Source organism: Haliotis asinina, chromosome 8 (genome assembly GCF_037392515.1).
Source record: "Haliotis asinina isolate JCU_RB_2024 chromosome 8, JCU_Hal_asi_v2, whole genome shotgun sequence".
Lineage (NCBI taxonomy): Eukaryota > Metazoa > Mollusca > Gastropoda > Lepetellida > Haliotidae > Haliotis > Haliotis asinina.
In genome coordinates, this window is record NC_090287.1 from 62,506,194 (window position 1) to 62,525,466 (window position 19,273).

Sequence of the window (19,273 nt, forward strand, 5' to 3'; positions counted from 1 at the left end):
CGAATATCCCCTACTTCACTAACGGTATATATTCTTATATGTGAAATAAACTATAAACTAGGTCTTCAATGTGGAATGTCAAACATTGTTACAGTGTAATAAATTAGTGTCGTCACGATAGCACTTAACCCGTCCTCCCACTCAGAGTTGGTGGCACAACGCAAGCCCTTTATACTCCTGGGACCTGAGCCGGGGTGGGATTTGCCGCTTGACTTCGCCCGTCCCAAGTGTCGGTAGCCACCGTCACTCAACATCGAGACGTTGGCAACATACGAACGGACAGCCAGGGTGTCCACAAATCACACAGGGAGTAGGTCCACCGTACACTCCAGGGAACCTGCACGTACACGCGAGCAGCATATACATACAGTGAGGAAAGCGACATGACCACGTGCATGTAACTGAGCTCCTCCAGACATCTTACTTAGTTGGGGGTAAGTATTGGGTGTTAGGGGGAATACGATGGCCTTGAAAATAACAATCTTAGTTATTAGTCCTGGAGGTGTAGAATCAGCGATATAATTAAGTTTCGGCTATGTTTATAATACAGGGAACGTGATTTTATTATTGAGCTAAGGTTTTGTTGTCAAATTATCTGTTTTCAATTATGTATTCATTTTGCAAAAAAAACAAAACCCAAATGTATCCAAAATGAAATAACACATATACCTCTTACATCCTATGAATATGTATAACTTATGTGATTATGCGTTATACTAACAGGATACATTGACAGTTATTGTGCCACTTATTCAGTTACGCGAAAATATGAGATTTTTTAAAATTAACATTAATAGTCCATTTTTAGACAGCCTATGCTTATTGATATGCATGCATTGTTTTATTGATACACATACATGACTAAAGTTTCAATGTACATCGTCAGTACGTTTCGCTTGTTTGATTCCTTTAACCAGACACCTCGCTATCTGGATGATTTCCGAGTGTAGCCAAAATGTCCGGATAAACGGTGTTCAGCTGTATTCACACTGAATTAAACCCAAACAATATTATTTAGCTCCGCACCTGTAGTAGTTCGAGCGCACGGTTAGCTGAGGTGTCGAAAGCAATATTCATACACCCCCCACTGACAGGATGAATACCTGCTCGTTAAGGTGAGACAATGAAGGAATACAGGCCTCACCTGGGCAGCTTACCTGGAGCGGTGTCAGGTGTGATGTGACGCTAGGGTAGCTTCGGATGTCCCAATACGGATCTTGAAGTACGCTGTAGTCGACACAACGTGCCTCCGTAATTAATTCATACCATGTTTTATTGCATGACAATGACTACGTATTGCAGTGGTGTTAAATGTCTTGTGTATGCTGTTACTTGGCTTATCTGATGTCTAAAGTAAACTTAATTGTGTTGTGCTTATGTATAGCCATCAACGTTGCTATTTACTTACTTAGTTTCATGTCCAGTGTGAAACCATTCTTGTCATCCATGATAAATTTACATTACTAATGATACTATTCATAAGATATAACTTCAACAGTTAATAGGGGCGGTTGGGTAGTCTAGTGGTTAAAGCATTCGCTCGTCACACCGATGACCAGTGTTCGATTCCGCACATTCGATTCCGTTTCTGGTGTCCCCGGCCGTGACGTTGCGAAAAGTGCGAAAAGCGGCGTAAAACCATGTTCACTCACACAGCTAAAACGGTACAGGCTGGTGATGGTTAAGTTCATAACGATGGGCTTAATTGCTGCAAATTAGGGAATTATTCACAGTTCGACTTATTTGTTTTCAAACGAGGAACACCTTATGAAAAATGATCTGGTAAGAGTTCCGCCCGTACCCACCTCCTCCCAATCAAAAGACATGCATGCATACCTGATCCTAAATATACATTCGATAAGCTAGAACAGGTATAAATAAACAATCAATGTACTTATTTCAGTGTTGGAATATTACATCGTGGATGGTGGAAATATTCGATGTAAAAAGAAGGGGGTACGGGCGGAACTCTTTCCGATGATCTATTCAATTGAGTTTTAGCTAAAAATCAATAAAAAGAAAGTGTACCTACAACCTGTAAGAAAGAGCGACTGTTCAGGAAAGTGTTGAAACACCCACGCACACATTATCTGAGCAACTCGACATGCGTTAAGCTGCTGATGTGACAATATTCACTCGCTGACTCTGTCGACTATTCAGGTTAATCACTGTTTCACGATTGTTTCATAGGGAGTGCGTGCATGATCCATATTCAACATGTTAATCGCTAGCAACTGGGTTAATTACATAAACCACTTGATTAATCCTACCACTTCAACAACCAATGTACTTTGGGGGTATCAACTCGAGATCGAATAATACCTAATTTAATTCTAGGGCTGTTGTAATTTACCCATTGATTACATTTTTTACAGAAATAATAGAAAATAATAATAGTAATAGAAAAACAGCTGACAGTCGACTGACCGTTCAGTGGACTATCAAGTTACGTCTTCGTGACGCCAAATATGGATATATGTACTACGTATATCTACAGCTAGATCATTTCGTTTATTTGTCATGAAGAAGTTTTTGATCCCTTTCAGTAACCATGTTTTTAATTTTGTGCGAATTCAAAGGGTTTTGGGGTCGGGTGAGCGTGTAGAAGAATTTAGGTAAGAACTAATCTCATTAAACAACTAATGTAAATTCACATGGAAAAGAGTGAGTCAGTTGTAAATCTACCTAAAAAGGCTTTCCCAAAGCATACAAAACTATACATATCACTACCTTTGGGATTAGTGGGTGTCTAGTAATGCTCACTTGTGTACATCCTTGTGAAACTGGAAGGGTCGCGTGGTGCCGTGGTGCCGTGGTGCCGTGGTGCCGTGGTGCCTTGGCAACAATGGGACACAACTCAAAAGAACCATTATTGCCTCTTGTTATTCGAACGACTCAGCCGGAGTGATGCGTGTGACTGAGTGACTGAGCATAACATGGTATTAAATCGTGTCCAGAGACCTTCAATAAATATCTCATCGGAGGCAAGAGACATATACCTCACACGTTGTTGCCATGTGTGGAATCTTCCATGAGAAGAGCGAACACTTTGGCGCCGCATTTATAAGATAGTATTTTGCTCTGAAGATAAAGGTATAACATTCATGTCATACAAAGCTCTCATACACCCCTGTAACATCGACTATGCCTGTACTTGTACTGAGTTGCGTCCCTTAGCCATTATAGGATCTGCCTCTCAGAGGTTTATGTGAGCGCGTCTTGTTTCAAATGAAGGTGAAAAGTTTTCAACGTACCAGGTTGCTGAGGGAGGACACTGACGAGGCATCGTGGAATACCCACTCGCATAAGATTCTGCAATTCGCCGAGTAGAGCCGAGTCCCAAGGACAGCCACCTGTCGGCCACCTTCTAGGATACTGAGTTCGAATCCTGGTTCTCACTGAATAGGTTTCTGGGTATGGCAACAACACACTTGTGCTAGTGGATTCCACCAAAGGTGTAAACGTCTTAGACCCGCATTTAAGCATTCCAGACATATCAAGCTGTCACTTTGGGATATGACTGGAATTCTCTTCGAATCTGAGTTTAACAACCCACCCACCACACGCCCTCCTCACTCACCAATCCACATTATACGGTCAAACGCTTGCCTCCATTACAGTTTAGATTAGCCTTTGAAAGGGTCGCTTGGGTAGCAGAATGGTTAAAGCATTCGCTCGTCACACCGACAACCTGGGTTCGATTCCCCACGTGAGTACCATTCGTAACCATTTCAGGTGTTCTCCACCGTGCGTGATATTGCTAGAATATTCCTAAAACAGCTTAAAACCACACTCACTCACTCGTTTACTAGTACATGTTCCTTCCGTCAAGGTAAATGTCAAGGTCGTTGTATTAAACCGATAAAACATCCGCACACACCAGTCAGGTAACCTCTGACCTGACCTGGCTTATCTGTAGACGTGACAAATAATGCCGCATATGCTATTCCATCACAGGATATTGGTCTCAAGTCATAATCTAGCGCTGTTATGACGCATTGATGGAGTGATTACAATGAACCGCCCGTTAAACTGGCCACACGTGGACCCAAGTATGTGGTCAGAATGTAAAGGAGTTTTGACAGGCGTAGTCTTGGTCACCAGAGTTCTACAATGGCAGCACAGTGTTTCATATGTCAGGGTGGAAATGCAAATGGCAGGTTAGTAGTATCAATATCGTATGAACGATTATGTTATAAATCAGTTATGCCACGTGTATGAAGAACTACAATTGTGGGGGTCAAACACCAGTCCATTGTATATTACTGTACTCTATCGTACTCCACTACTACAGCAAAAGTAAGCTTCGGGTATCTAAACCAACAAGCAAGGTGGGACGTGGGGCTTTTTGGACTAATAATAATGTAGGATTTAAATATGTATAAATACATATTCTATCGGATAAGGGTAACTGAAAAATAACATATGCTTGGTCAGTCTTTTTAAATAATACATTCCCTACCAAAACTGACAAGAGAGACATGCCCGAAAAACAATTTCAAAATAGGACGTGATCACCATTTGCGTGATATACAGACAATGCAGCGGATATAATACCAGGCCTAAAACTGATCAGACTAGACAAACGTTACCAGCTGGTTTTGATCCTGTCGTAGGCGTTAACCATATTCTCCCATTTCTTTCTGTTGACAAAGACGGCTATGACAGGCAACATGTGGTCAGACATTATCATAGGGGAATTTCGACGTTATGTTTCCATTCCATTCCATTAGCCATAACCACTGATGAGTTTTCCTACACATTATATTGCCAGCATGACAATTCACCTCTCAAGCCCGAGTTACACAAGCGAATGTAAAAGGATCGATGAGAGTTGCCTAAAGCTCTTCTGTGCTCTTCTGAGGTATCTGAACAAATATATTATATATTAACGACAAATAGAATGAACAATTATTGGCTACAAAATAATCTCGGGTACGTAGATCCATATCTTGTGCATCAACTATGATGGTCGACACACTGATAGCACGCCATACTCATGATTAAATTGCGTCTGGTTGGCCATAATATTGTCCCCCCAGTCGGCCCTAAACGCAACTCCATGCTGGGTTACATTGGTGTAAAATGTTACCGGCGCACATTCAATGACATTCTTGTTGGGACAAGTCAGGGTCGCTAGCAGGCCAGTAATATGTCTGTCAGCGACCTTTTCGTCGGAGATAGTTGGTGACAGCTAGAATGTAATTAAACAAATTGGTTTATGAGACAGTAACGTTTTTCTTAAACTCCAGTCTTGAGTCACTGAACCAATATGAACACATAATTACTCAGTCACAGATTACATTTTACAAACCTTGCCAGGTAAAAGTAATGGTTAAATAGACATGATTAACAGAGTTTATTTTTATGTTTCTAGAACAAACCAAATCTTATCATACTTTACACTGTCCTTTTGATGGTAGGTCCATAAAGTTGCAAAGTGAATCTCTACAAAGTACAAAGTACTGCAAACCGTAGATAATAACGTAAACTACCCAATAATATCGGTGAATAAAAGAAACTAAAAATGAGTGTATTGTTTCCTTTTCCTAAAAATCTGTATATATATACACACACAATGAAATCTTTTTCTGAGGAGAGATGTTCCCGATCTTACATATATTCCTCTCCTATAACTATCCATGTATTTCATTGAGACCAAGTCACATTGGATCCTAAATACAACCTGGTCTACCATAAGCCCTACATTTGTCTCAAACTAAGACCCTCAACATGCAGTCGACAATCCATATAACACAGAGTTAATTAGTTTTATAGTAGATATTTAAACCATTTTAAACCATTTTAATTATATTTATACACTGTGAAGGCCATTACATAATAACGACAATGTCTACAGCATAATTCGAGGTTTTTGCCCGCAAGACTGAACCCAGTGTGCTCACTCCATTTAACTCTGTTATATACACGCTTAACTAACAGGGATTATATCCAGGAGCGGTATGGTAACTTTGACATAATGCCACTCAACGAAGCGTGCATATCCTTTGTAGAATGTTCCATTCAAACTACCTGTGCAGATGGAGGGGCCGTGAGTACTTGCAACGGGATTAGACTCCGTGTTCATGTATGGCTGGATCTAAACCTTCAGGGCTTACGAAATATTCTAATCGCTGGCTTTTTGAGCCTCTTGTACTTCTGACACACTGAATGTGATATGTTCCAGTCACTTTGGTTTATGTATGGTAATGTAGTGTCGTCACATTAGTTGTGTTGTGCGTTGGTGGTAAGAAGGTTTCAGTGATAGGAGGGATGGACACAGGGATCGTAAATAAACCTAACTAATGTATGATGTGTACATTGTGTTGATACAATGATACCGGTACGTATGCATAGGTGTCATTTTGTAGCCGGTGATTTAACACGTTCTCAAATAGCAACGCTTTTGGTATTTCATGTCAGTGAACTGGCAGTCAGGTCAGAGGTGTTAAGAGTTGATTCTGAAGCTGAAACAAGATGTTGAAAGAAGTAGGTGTGAAAACCAAAAATAAAACAAAAATAAAAAAAAAACACCAAAAAAATAAAATAAAATAAAATAAAAAAAAGAAAAAAAAACAGCAAAGAATTGTGTTGTAATTAACAGTTTTCTTCTAAACTTAACTAACTTCACACATTAGTAGAAATCAGTTCAAAGGTAACACTATTGCAGGACAGAATAGAGGGTCAGTACAAATTTAGAGGTAGTATAGAACAAGAACAGTGCTGATAGCAATACAGCCAATGATGGTGATATTCAGTTCTCCGTAACAATGGCCCTACGTGTAAAGTATTGTCCTTGGTAGGGTGTACTAACATCGCACAAAATGCTGGTCTTCTGGTAACTTGAGATGTAACTTTAGGCGAGAGACAATAGTCAGCTCACCTCATATAGATTTTAATCAGATCTAGATAACTCTATCTTTGCCATAGAAATATACTGCTCTGCGTTATACTGTAAGGCAAAGGAAACGTAATATTGGAAATTACATTGAAGTATCATTGCAGTATTTGAACCTATATTTCAAACTATACACCGGAGGATACCTTGACTTTGTTATATGTCAATACTCCGTTGTACTTCAATGTATAACGACGACGTTTCGTTTGCCTTTCAGTACATTATGTGTTCAAATTGTCAGCGTCAGTGTACGTTTATACACTTCCCTCACGGGCTCAGTGTACACGTGCATGCAGTTATATTTCGTATGACGTGAAGAATTCTGATTCTTACAGGAGGTCATGGAGGACGATTCAGACTCCCAGAAGACGCTAGAGTCAGTTGCAACATCTCCAACACCAGTCGCGTCTGATGTTGGGTCAAGGTTGGAACATGGAAGCAGGTCAATTCGTGATCCAGCTTCTGCCTCTGAAATGTCCTGGGCAGACGACCCTGATCTTGGTATGGCAACAGACGACCCTGACCTTGACATGGCAGAAGACGATGCTGACTTTGACATCGCAGAAGACAATGCAGTATCACTGTCCAGTGCAAAGTCGAAGAGGACACCATCACAAAAAGGTCGAAATGAAATGTAATCATATGTGGAAAGTGGAAGTGATGTAAATAACATTTTGGCATTCTTTTAGGGCCTTTTTAGTTTAGATCGATGAGGGGCTTTTGGGGAGTATATGTAATAGTATTCCTTCTGAAACCCGTTTTTAAAGACTGCTTTTTTCAGGTAGTGCACGTCTGGCCAGACGGGGCATGGCAGACATTGAACGCGAGGCAGAGGAGATGCGTAACATTCTCATCACACAATATGGTCTGGACATGTCTGATGAGGTCGTATGTGACGTCAGCGAGTCCGAGTCGGAATCAGACGAAGAGCGTGAGGTTGACTACGACACTGACCTCGACATGGACATGGACAGTAAGTAGTGTCACGTGTCCTTCTGGATCGTGAACGTGACGCCGTTTGTAAATGTACTGTATATATACTATTCACATTCAGTAGGATTTACAAGATTGATAAAACGCAAATGATGAGGCCAAGGAGGAGGCAGAAGGTGAAGAGAAATTTAGGGAAAATGTGACAATTTATTCCTTTCCTTGGAAATGTTTCATCTGTATTGATATTTATTACTCTTTCTTATATGCATTGACTAGAGGGATGCCCGCAAAATGGAATATCTCCTACTTCTTTTGAATGGTATATATCACATCATGTCAGGTAAAAGTAGGAGACCCTGATGTCACGCAATGTTTCGACGTTGAAGAGTATGATGCTGACGAACACAGCATCATATTTAGGATTGTTAGTCCATGTTGGATACATGAACCAAAGTGTTTAAATTCAAGCAAAATCAGTACATCATTGTTTATGTTGAATACATTTCCGTGCAAACTACATGTTAGGTTCACAAATAATGCAGGTATTTCTGCCCAAACAGAGTGGTTGAACGCCGACCAACTTCGTCTCAAGGATGATCTCACGGGTGAGCGACGGTACACGGCAGCATGTGACGCCATGGGAGTCACGCCCGCCACCTACTTCGTCAAACACATCACCGACCAGGAGGTGCATATGAGATTCCATGGACTCGGCCCCCGGGGAGCCAAAGCCATGTGTGTCCCTCTCAGGGTGAGTACCTAAAGGCTTCGTTATGTATCAATATGTCTTAAAGTTTCGGTATTTATTGTGTCGGCATTGATCATCTCTATCTCTGTTTAAGACCAACAGTAAGATCGAGAAGCTGGATCTGGAGGGTAACTGGATTGATGAGGCAGGTTGTGGGAGTATGGCCGAAATGCTGAGAGACAACATCTATATCACGGAGCTGGTGAGTAGAATAAACTGCTATACGCTTGCTGATTCCTGGTGAGAGCCAGTATTGTTGGGGATTAAGGATTCATAGATGTCTGGTGCTAGCCACATACAGTACCATTGTGTTCTGTAGTCAAAGACGAAGATGACGGTTGTTTCAGATTCTGTCGGAGAACAAGATCGGCAGTACAGGCGCTCTGTCTATGTGTGAGATTCTCATGAAGAATGATACCATCACAAAGCTGGACCTCTCAGGTAAGCCACCAGTACCAATGTAGATCCCCGATCTGCAACCTAACTCTTTCCCTGTTTATTTTGGCAAAGTGGTTCCATTCTGATTTATCAATCCTCGTTTGCAGGTAACGACATAAAAGATTCGGCGGCAGAGAACATATGCCAGATGTTAAAGGTAAGATTTTTAGGGTCTTGTTCTTAAAGAACATGAGATCCATACATAACAATAATCTTCCTTGGATAAAATATACTGAACAGCAAAAGAAAAGCAAGTCTGTTTTTTTGTCAAGTTTTTAATGGAAGACAAAAGCACGAACAGCTACTTTTATGAGATTTCATTTTTGTTTCGAAATTTGCGTTTCTTTTGCTGTTCAGTATTTGTGTTTATGGGCGGTAGGAAAGGAGTTATATGTAACTAGTAAAGATAACTAATGTGACTAGCTTCAATGAATCTGAATCGGCAATGTTCGAATTGATATTGGAGCAGCTACAGGACATCAAGTGTATGTGTGCATACACACTGTGACAGGTTGAATCTGTGAGAGGATAATTTATGCTACAGACCCTTCCTCTTCCAAAGACAGAGTACCTCACCATTAGAAAACCATAAAAAGAAACAGTAAAAACACGAACCCTCACCAGATCGTTGTAAAGATCTAATAGGAAAAAAAAGCTAAAATAGGGAACTGCATTTGACAGAATTGAAATATTTTCTGAGACCATGAATGCTGGTACCTCTCTTGAACAACATCTGAGCAAATTGCATAGGTCGCTTTTCGAAATCTTGGTGAATGGAGCACTCGATTGCACCTCAAAAATTGTGAAATGTAAAGCAAGATTCTAATGTGTATCACTAACAGCAAAAATAACACCAGAAACCTAACTGAAACAAAACGGAAACTTATGTTTCAGTTAAGTTTCCGGATCGTTTCTTTACATTTCATTCAAGTTTCCGGGAAATGGAAACTCACAAGTTACAAAGAATCCGGTAGGGCTTCAGCGAGTTCCGTTACCCAGATTTCAGTAGGGGCTCCAGTGAGTTTCCGTTACCCAGATTCCTGTGCTACTACATGATAGGAAACAGAATACTTCACTACTGTCGATTGACCACATATCTTTATCAAACAGGTCACTTTGTCATTGCTGGAAACTATTACGTTAAACATTCCTTAATAAATACGATATTGAACGGTTTCCAATGCTTTCCCGCACTGTTATCAGTCAGGTAAATTCACTATTTTGCAGTGACCATCGTGATTCTTGAACCTTTAGAAAACAATACTCCACAACTTCCATCTGCACGTCATATTACACGATACCTATTACACAGAGGATTCATTTCAAGCTGTATATAATGTTAACGGCGACATAACATGAGTGACCGTCTTGATGTAAGGCCCCCGGAAGGGAACCCCACACGAATTAATTAACTGTGTAAGTCAACACCTTCAGAAATAAGACATAGGCGTAAACGAGAGTTGGTCTGTCAAGGTTGTGTTTGTTGTGCAGAAGAACACATCACTCCGTCACCTGTTCCTCAGCCACAACCACTTCGAGGAGGAGGGTGCTCTCCACTTCAAGGAGGCGCTCTCATACAACGAATCCTTGGAGACTCTGGACCTTAGCTGGAACAGGTTCAGGACACGAGGGGCCATCTACATAGCCGAGGGGGTTCAGGTAGGTCGACTGATTGGTCGACTGAAGGTTGTTTTACGCTGCACCCAGCAATATTCCAGCTATAAGGCGGCGGTCGGTAAATAATCGAGTCTTGACCAGATAATCCAGTGATCATTATGAACTTCAGTCTACGCAATTGGGATACAATGATATGTATCAACCAGGTCAGCGAGCCTGACCACCCTATCCCGTTAGTCGCCTTTTACGACAAGCATGGATTACTGAAGACCAATTCAAACCCGGATCTTCACGAGTCGAACTAGTCAAGCAACCGAATGGTATACGAAACCCTCAGATACTTTGTTGGTCACTTTGGTTGGATGGAAAATGTCAGGTGACCCTTTCCCTATTTGCTTTTAACCAAGTAAGGGTCATAGGCTACCACCTTCATTTTTTCTGAAAATAGTTTGGTTTGTAATCTCCACACCAGTGCCCATTGATTTCCACCACTTATGGGTTCTCTCTCACGCCCAGGAACACGGCTCTGAACTATACAAATTAATTGAAATTTATGCCATCTTATTTTTCTTTGCAGCACTTTTATACACCCCTCAGATATGTTCGCGAATAAGGATGGCTGTATGTTGCAATATCAGCGAACCATGTGAGATTAAAAATAGCCATAAAACAACATCCTTGACTTCCGTTGGTCACGCTAATGAGCCGGGTTCACGTCCCCACGTAGACGCAAGCCCATTTCTGGTGTCCTCCGCCGTACTATTGCTGTATTATTGCTAAAAGCGGCGTAAAACCATACTCACTCACTCTCTTAACTTCCGTTGAGTAATATACATGGTTCTATGTGTCTTATTCAACTTTATCTCATAGACATGTCTGTGCTTCCTCTTCCACCAGGCCTCATAGTCATGTCTGTGCTTCTGTCTGTGCTTCCTCTTCCACCAGGCCTAATAGTCATGTCTGTGCTTCCTCTTCCCCCAGGAGAACTATGGTCTACGCATTCTCAACTTCTCCATGAACGGACTTGGACTTGCCGGAGCAGAGGCAATGGGGAAGGCGCTGAAGGCCAATAGGACACTGCTTGACCTTGACATTAGTTTTAACCGAATACCGGAAGAGGGAGCTGGTCACGTGGCAGTTGGGTTGCAAGTGAATGATGTGCTGCAGTCACTGAAGGTAGGGGCATTAAAACTCGTATGTCATACACAAGCTGTTAATATGAAACTCAATGGTTCAAGCAAGGGAAGAGCGTGAGCATTATTTGTCAATAAATTATGCCAAGTGGTTCAGGAGATGCATTCAGTCGTCTATTTCTGAGACTGGTCTCTGTCAAAAAGTGTTTGTTAAAATTAACCTTTAATCTATATCTTCTGTGGAAAAAAAAATTGACAGACAATTGTTACTGGTCGCTAACGAATATAAACTTTGTAAACTGGGGAGAGGTCCTTTTTCGGAAGCTGAATTGCAATGATGTTTGTTCTCTTAGCATCTTTTACTATATGTACGAGGGAATGTAGTGAACCTTACCACGACAATGGTATACTGCAGCTGTTTTATTTTTCCACTTTATATCCAAAAAAACCCAAAAAACCAAAAAAACAAAAAAAAAAAAAAAAAAAGAAAAAGAAAAAAAATGCATCACAAACTTCAGGAAGCGGCTCCTCCCTTCATGTTTAAGCTTTACGTTGGTTTTAATGGGAATCCATTCAATACCATTCTGTTATATGACATTATCTGAGGACATACCATTATCTGAGAGGTACCAAATGACATATCGTTTCCATTCCTGCAATTATATTGTTTTACAAATATTATACACCAATGTATAGACTAACCACCGCACTGTGATGACTTATATCTCTTGAACCACGTTGCCCACATATGTAAAACTTTGGATATGGATTTGCTAATGATCCCTTCCCAATAAAATACTCTGCAAACATTGGTCATCGATAATATAGTTAGACTCACTACTTTTTGACACCGCCTCGTAACACATGCGATATACATAGGAGTACAGCTTCTCAGTGAAGTCCTAGAATCTAGATTACTGATAAAATGTAATCCAAAATATAACATGTGCTACATTTCTCTTTCTACGCGGCCTTTCACTCTTGTCTATACACACTACGTTGTTCACGACAGTCCCGCATACTGAATGTTCTTCAGATAAGCTCGAATCCCCTCGGCAGTGACGGCTCGTTAGCTCTGTTGGTGGCAGTAGACAGGAACGACTGCAGCTGTCTGAAGTATCTGGAACTGTTGGTGGGTATTAGAGTCAGTATGTATGTCCCAGGGCTAGAACTGTTGATCTTAATACATCAGTGTATTTAGTCTCAGTATCTGGAACTGTTGGTGGGTATTAGAGTCAGTATGTATGTCCCAGGGCTAGAATTGTTGATCTTAATACATCAGTGTATTTAGTCCAGTATCTGGAACTGTAGGTGGGTATTAGAGTCAGTATGTACGTCCCAGGTCTAGAACTGTTGATCTTAACACATCAGTGTATTTAGTCCATTATCTGGAACTGTAGGTGGGTATTAGAGTCAGTATGTACGTCCCAGGTCTAGAACTGTTGATCTTAACACATCAGTGTATTTAGTCCATTATCTGGAACTGTAGGTGGGTATTAGAGTCAGTATGTATGTCCCAGGGCTAGAACTGTTGATCTTAACACATCAGTGTATTTAGTCCAGTATCTGGAACTGTAGGTGGGTATTAGAGTCAGTATGTAAGTCCCAGGGCTAGAACTGTTGATCTAAATGCGTCAGTGTATTTAGTTCCGTAACTGGAACTGTTGGTAGGTCGTAGTCTCTGTATTTATGTCAGATGGTTGCAACCGTTGGTATATATTACTGGGTGGAACTAATTGTACCTCTTAATAAGTGTCTGTGTCCGAGTTCAGTGGTGTAAAATGTTGCTAGGAAAGTAGTGTATTAGTGTATTTCTGTATCGTCCAAGACTGGCACTGTACACTTACCTCGGGTAGTCGTCTTCTCCCTGTTGCCAGAATGTCTGGGTGATGGACAGCTTCATTGACCTGAAGGACAAGCTGGAGAGGGAGCGGAATCTCATAGTGGTGTATGGCGGCCTGAAGAAGAAGCTCCTGAAGCTCACAACCCTCAGAGGAGTTGAATGGGAACGATGGCTCGCTAACAACCCAATGACCAAGATAAAAAATTACATTCGAGATACGGGATACCGCCTTATTGACCTCTTCAGGGACTTTGACAAGGACGGCAATATGTCCATCACCAAGCAAGAGTTTCACATTGGTATACAGGTACGGCCTATGTTACATTAGGCCCTCTGCTATCTTTTCTTCAAATACGTTTGAGGGGATGTGGTTAACACTGCATATAGGACATGAACATGACAGTTTTGCTTGACGGATTCGTCCAGGTGAATGTAAGGGTTAGTCATTTCCTGGTGTGTTTTCAGTCTGCTGGCATCGTGATGACCAAGGAGCAGGTGGACGAATTGGTCAAGAGGTTGGATAAAGATGGGAACGGAGAGGTTGATTATGGGTGAGTAAATGACTTTTGACATTGATAGAGCCAGGAACGGGGAGATAGGTTATAGGCGAGTCAGATATCAGTGTATGTAACAGGTGGGAACGGGGAGATAGATTATAGACGAGTCAGATATCAGTGTATGTTACAGGTGGGAACGAGGAGACAGATTATAGACGAGTAAGCCAAAACATGAGCTTGAAAGCCATGGGAACGTGAGATGTGAGGTTGGAGGGAGTAACGAACAATCCGTTTCACTGTGGCGGGTGGAAAGTTGAACGTCAGTTACATTTACTATGGACTTTTCTAAGAGTTTTGGAAGTCGAATTGTAAATTTATTTCTAGGGGTGCACGCTTAGGAACTGAGGAATTTGACCGAGCTTTGTTGGTGTGTTACATGATGCACTAGTCACACTTTGCTAAAGATCAAATAATGGACAGAATGGTTGATTGGTGCCGTGAAAACCATTTCTGTGGTTATTCATGTACCAAGTACATGTGATTAGATTTAAGTGGCCGTTTACCTTAAGAGGGGTTACCATATTATTATTTATCCAGTTTTAAATGGACAATATTCAATTGTGAATCTACGTTTAAGTACAGATGAGAAATTTTGTGATCCCTAGGAAAGTGTGAGTAGTATGTATAGTATAGGCATGTCCTGTGTAGTATAGCCCTACTAGTAGTTAAGCAAAGTCCTGTGTAGTATAACCATGCCCAGTGTCGTATAGTCATGCCCTGTGTAGCATGGCCATGTCCTATGTAGTATAGCCATGCCTGTGTAGTATAGCCAAACCTGTGTAGTATAGTCAAGCCTGTGTAGTACAGTCATGCCTGTGTAGTATAGTCATGCCTGTGTAGTATAGCCAAGCAATGTGTAGTATAGTCAGGGCCTATGTACTATAGCCAGGTCTGTATAGTACAGCCATGCCTATGTAGTATAGTCAAGCCTGTGTAGTATAGCCAAGCCCTGTGTAGTATAGTCATGCCTATGTAGTATTGCCAGGTCTGTGTAGCATATACAAGCCCTGTGCAGTATAGCCATTCTGTATAGTATTGCCATGCCTATGTAGTATATTCAAGCCTGTGTAGTATAACCAAGCAATGTGTAGTATAATCATACCTATGTAGTATAGCGAAGCCCTGTGTAGCATAGTCATGCCCTGTGTAGCATAGCCATGCCTACATAGTATAGCCAAGCCCTGTGTAGTATAGTCATGCCCTGTGTAGTATAGCCATGCCTGTGTACTGTAGCCTTGCCTGTGTAGTAAAGCCAAGCCCTGTCTAGTATAGTCATGCTTTTGTAGTGTAGCCATGCCTGTGTAGTATAGCCAGTCCCTGTGTAGTATCGTCATGCCTGTCTAGTATAGCCAGGTCTGTGTACTATAACCAAGCCATGTGTAGTACAGTCATGCCTATGTAGCATAGCCAAGCCTACGTAGTATAGCCAAGCCCTGTGTAGTGTAGTCATGCCTGTGTAGTAAAGCCAAGCCCTGTATAGTATAGTCATGCCTATGCAGTATAGCGGAGCTCTGTGTAGTATAGTTATGCCCTGTGTAGTATAGCCAAACCCTGTGTAGTGTAGCCATGCCTGTGTAGTAAACCAAACCCTGTCTAGTATAGTCATGCTTTTGTAGTGTAGCCATGTCTGTGTAGTACAGCTAAGCCCTGTGTAGTGTAGTCATGCTTATGTAGTATAGCCAAGCCCTGTGTAGTATAACCAAGCCTGTGCAGTATAGCCATGCCATGTGTAGTATAGCCAAGCCTGTGTAGTACAGGCATGCCAATGTAGTACAGCCATGCCAGTGTAGTATAGTCATGCCTGTGTAGTACAGTCATGCCTGTGTAGTATAGCCAGGCCTGTGTAGTGTAGTCATGCCTATGCAGTATAGCGAAGCTGTTTGTAGTATGGTCATGCACTGTGTAGTATAGTCATGCGTACGTAGTATTGCCAGTCTGTGTAGTATAGCCAAGCCCTGTGTAGTATAGCCAAGCCCTGTGTAGTATTGCCAAGCCGTGTCTAGTATAGTCATGCTTTTGTAGTGTAGCCATGCCTATGTAGTATAGCCAAGCCCTGTGTAGCATAGTCATGCCTACGTAGTATTGACAGTCTGTGTAGTATAGACAAGCCCTATGTAGTATATCCAAGCCCTGTGTAATATAGCCATGTCTACGTAGTATAGCCAAGCCATTTGTAGTACAGTCATGTGCTGTGCAGTACAGTCATGCCCTGTGTAGTATTGCCAGGCCTGTGTAGTATAGCCAAGCCCTGTGTAGTATAGCCATGACTGTGTAGTATTGCCAAGCCCTGTTTAGTATAGTCATGCCTTTGTAGTGTAGCCATGCCTATGTAGTATAGCCAAGCCCTGTGTAGCATAGTCATGCCTACGTAGTATTGCCAGTCTGTGTAGTATAGACAAGCCCTATGTAGTATATCCAAGCCCTGTGTAGTATAGCCATGTCTACGTAGTATAGCCAAGCCATTTGTAGTACAGTCATGTCCTGTGCAGTACAGTCATGCCCTGTGTAGTATTGCCAGGCCTGTGTAGTATAGCCAAGCCCTGTCTAGTATAGTCATGCTTTTGTAGTGTAGCCATGCCTATGTAGTATAGCCAAGCCCTGTGTAGTATAGTCATGTCTGCGTAGTATAGACAAGCCCTGTGTTGTATAGTCAAGCCTACGTCGTATTGCCAGGTCTGTCTAGTATAGCCATGCCTTTGTAGTATAGCCAGCCCATGTGTAATATAGCCAAGCCCTGTGTAGTATAGTCACGCCCTCCGTAGTATAGTCATGCCTATGCAGTATAGCCAAGCTCTGTGTAGTATTGCCAAGCCTTGTGTAGTATAGCCAAGCCATGTGTAGTATAGACATGCCTGTGTAGTATAGTCATGTCTGTGTAGTATAGCCAAGCCTATGTAGTATAACCAAGCCCTGTGTAGTATAGCCAAGCCTGTGTAGTATTGCCAAGCCCTGTGTAGTATAGTCATACCTGTGTAGTATTGCCAAGACTATGTATTATAGCCAAGCCCTGTATAGTATACCCAGGTCTGTTTAGTATAGCCAAACCCTGTGTAGTATAGTCAAGCCTGTGTAGTATAACCAAGACCTGTCTTCCTAGGGAGCTGATGGAGGGTGACAGGGAATACAGACAAGCATTGAGGGCGGCAGCTGCGAAGAAGAAGGTGATGGTGGAGTCCGGGGGCGTGACCGAGGACGGGGATGAATCAGAAAGCAGCGGAGTCCCTTCCGTCATCAGAATGCTCATGTCGGAGAGAAGCAGCACCAGCAGCTCCGAGTCAGTTGCGTCATAGCAGGAACGGTGGCATGGTGGTGGTGGTGGAACGGTGGGATAGTGTCTGAAGTCACGTAGCACAAGCTTCCTGTTGATCTCGGAACTTCAAGAGCATAAGCTCTTTTGGGCTATTTTCTGAGAAAGGACTTATCGCGTTTGATGTGAAGATCGAATCCGGACTACAGCTTCGAATGATTCTCAACCAACGTATTTCAACATGGGAAATTATCAGCGAGGCAGCCAACATCATCCTATCCTGTTTCTTGTCGACCTCGAAACATTGTTGGAGATGTTATCTTTGCAATTATAAGTTTTCCACATATTCTTCTCGTGGTGACCATGATGTGAACCATGATGGTCCTTTGACTCATAAAGAAGACAAAAAGTTCGGAATCCATTTTGATGCTCTGATGATAATTGTTCATTTAAAACACACACACACACAGAGACACACACACACAGACACACACACACACACACACACACACACACACACACACACACACACACACACGCACGCACACACGCACACACGCACACACGCACACACGCACACACACACGATCGCGCACACACTGATTTTCATACAAAACCATGCCTGTACAAAAAATATGGCCCTGGAATGTTTAATGACGAATGTATCGGTGAATGTGAACATTCACAATGCCTGTTTGCGTGTCTTACACGGGTCACTACCGAACATAATAACCATGTGACTGCACGACAGCCAGCACTCTCCTCCTTATACCCACTGTCAGGCTCCTGATCCTCTGAAGGGGTAGTCTACACCATTCCTCGTGTAAAGCAGCTTCCAACTGGTCCAGCAGGATCCATTTGTAGCACACGACGACCAGTCATGTCCCAGGTATGCTCCAAAGGGTTCAATCGTGAGATAGCCTATATCAGGAGGTGCTTTACTGAGTTCTTTGTGTATGTATTTCTCAAGAGAAGGTATCTACAATGATATATCATGCACAGCCTAGACTTTTCGCAAGTGCGTAACTGGTGCTTAGCACTATACACAATGTATACACCTGGAAATTAATCAAGCAACACCCCAATTTTTTCTATTGGAGCAACTTTGAAGTGTTCTGACAATCAAAATATGCCGGGTTGATATAGTTTGACACTTTTTTATTCAACAGACGATCTCTGACAAACAACTTAAAGGGAAAAAGTATCAAGACTTTGCTTTATTGCAACGAAATCCAAATTCTTAAAACTGTCTTAAATTCATGAAAAAATGGACACAATTTACTATTCATCCACAGACGTTGTTGTCAGGTGTATTAACACAAATGTCACATGGAAAGAAAGAACAGTCATCTGAGAGTCTGCACACCGACTTTCATCAATATCTAGTGTGTCCTCCCTGCGCACGCACCACCGATTCCAGACGCCTCCTCATTCCTTGGATGAGTCTCCGGATCTGATTCTGGGGGATCCTGTTCCACTCCTCATGCAGGGCAGCCGTCAATTCGTTGAGATTATGGACTGGTGGGTCTCTCTGCCTCACACGACGGCCAATAAAGTCCCACAAATGTTCAATGGGGTTGAGGTCAGGGCTCATGGCAGGCCATGGAATTCTGTCAATTGCATTTTGCCGCAAAAAATCATTTACAGCATGCGCCCTGTGAGGTCTAGCATTGTCGTCCATAAATATGGGTCTCGTTGCCAGAGGATGGTTCTCAAAATGAGGTACCACAGCCCTGTCAAGAACCTCCTGTTGGTAACGAACACCGTTAAGGTTGCCACGGATGGTAATGATATCCAACTTGCAGTTCATGGAAATGCACCCCCATACCATAACGGAACCTCCCCCAAAGGCCACAGTC

The 19,273-nt window shown here is 42.1% G+C and overlaps 3 protein-coding genes across 3 annotated transcripts in view; 2 read left to right on the forward strand and 1 right to left on the reverse strand.

Moving 5' to 3' along the window:
* The window catches only part of LOC137294724 (atlastin-2-like), a 214,813-nt gene that overhangs the window by 164,722 nt on the left and 30,818 nt on the right, over window positions 1–19,273 (reverse strand). The gene's annotated exons all lie outside the window — the stretch shown is intronic.
* LOC137294727 (cyclic AMP-dependent transcription factor ATF-3-like) overlaps window positions 1–19,273 on the forward strand; it is a 270,414-nt gene that overhangs the window by 54,062 nt on the left and 197,079 nt on the right. The window lies entirely within an intron of this gene.
* LOC137294652 (leucine-rich repeat-containing protein 74A-like) lies at window positions 7,240–18,983 on the forward strand. The gene is made up of 12 exons (XM_067825714.1): window positions 7,240–7,519; window positions 7,680–7,871; window positions 8,392–8,582; window positions 8,674–8,781; window positions 8,927–9,020; window positions 9,125–9,174; window positions 10,509–10,676; window positions 11,616–11,810; window positions 12,804–12,899; window positions 13,645–13,917; window positions 14,076–14,161; window positions 17,265–18,983. Exons 1-12 carry the CDS (start codon window positions 7,240–7,242, stop codon window positions 17,455–17,457), a joined length of 1,926 nt encoding a protein of 641 aa, XP_067681815.1. The 3' UTR covers window positions 17,458–18,983.

Excerpts from the sequence above, each read along its gene's own strand:
- LOC137294652 (XM_067825714.1), top strand. The coding sequence starts at position 7,240 with ATGGAGGACGATTCAGACTCCCAGAAGACGCTAGAGTCAGTTGCAACA. Across the intron at positions 11,811-12,803 it reads ATGTGCTGCAGTCACTGAAG|ATAAGCTCGAATCCCCTCGG; the intron begins GTAGGGGCATTA and ends AATGTTCTTCAG. Across the intron at positions 13,918-14,075 it reads AGTTTCACATTGGTATACAG|TCTGCTGGCATCGTGATGAC; the intron begins GTACGGCCTATG and ends GTGTGTTTTCAG.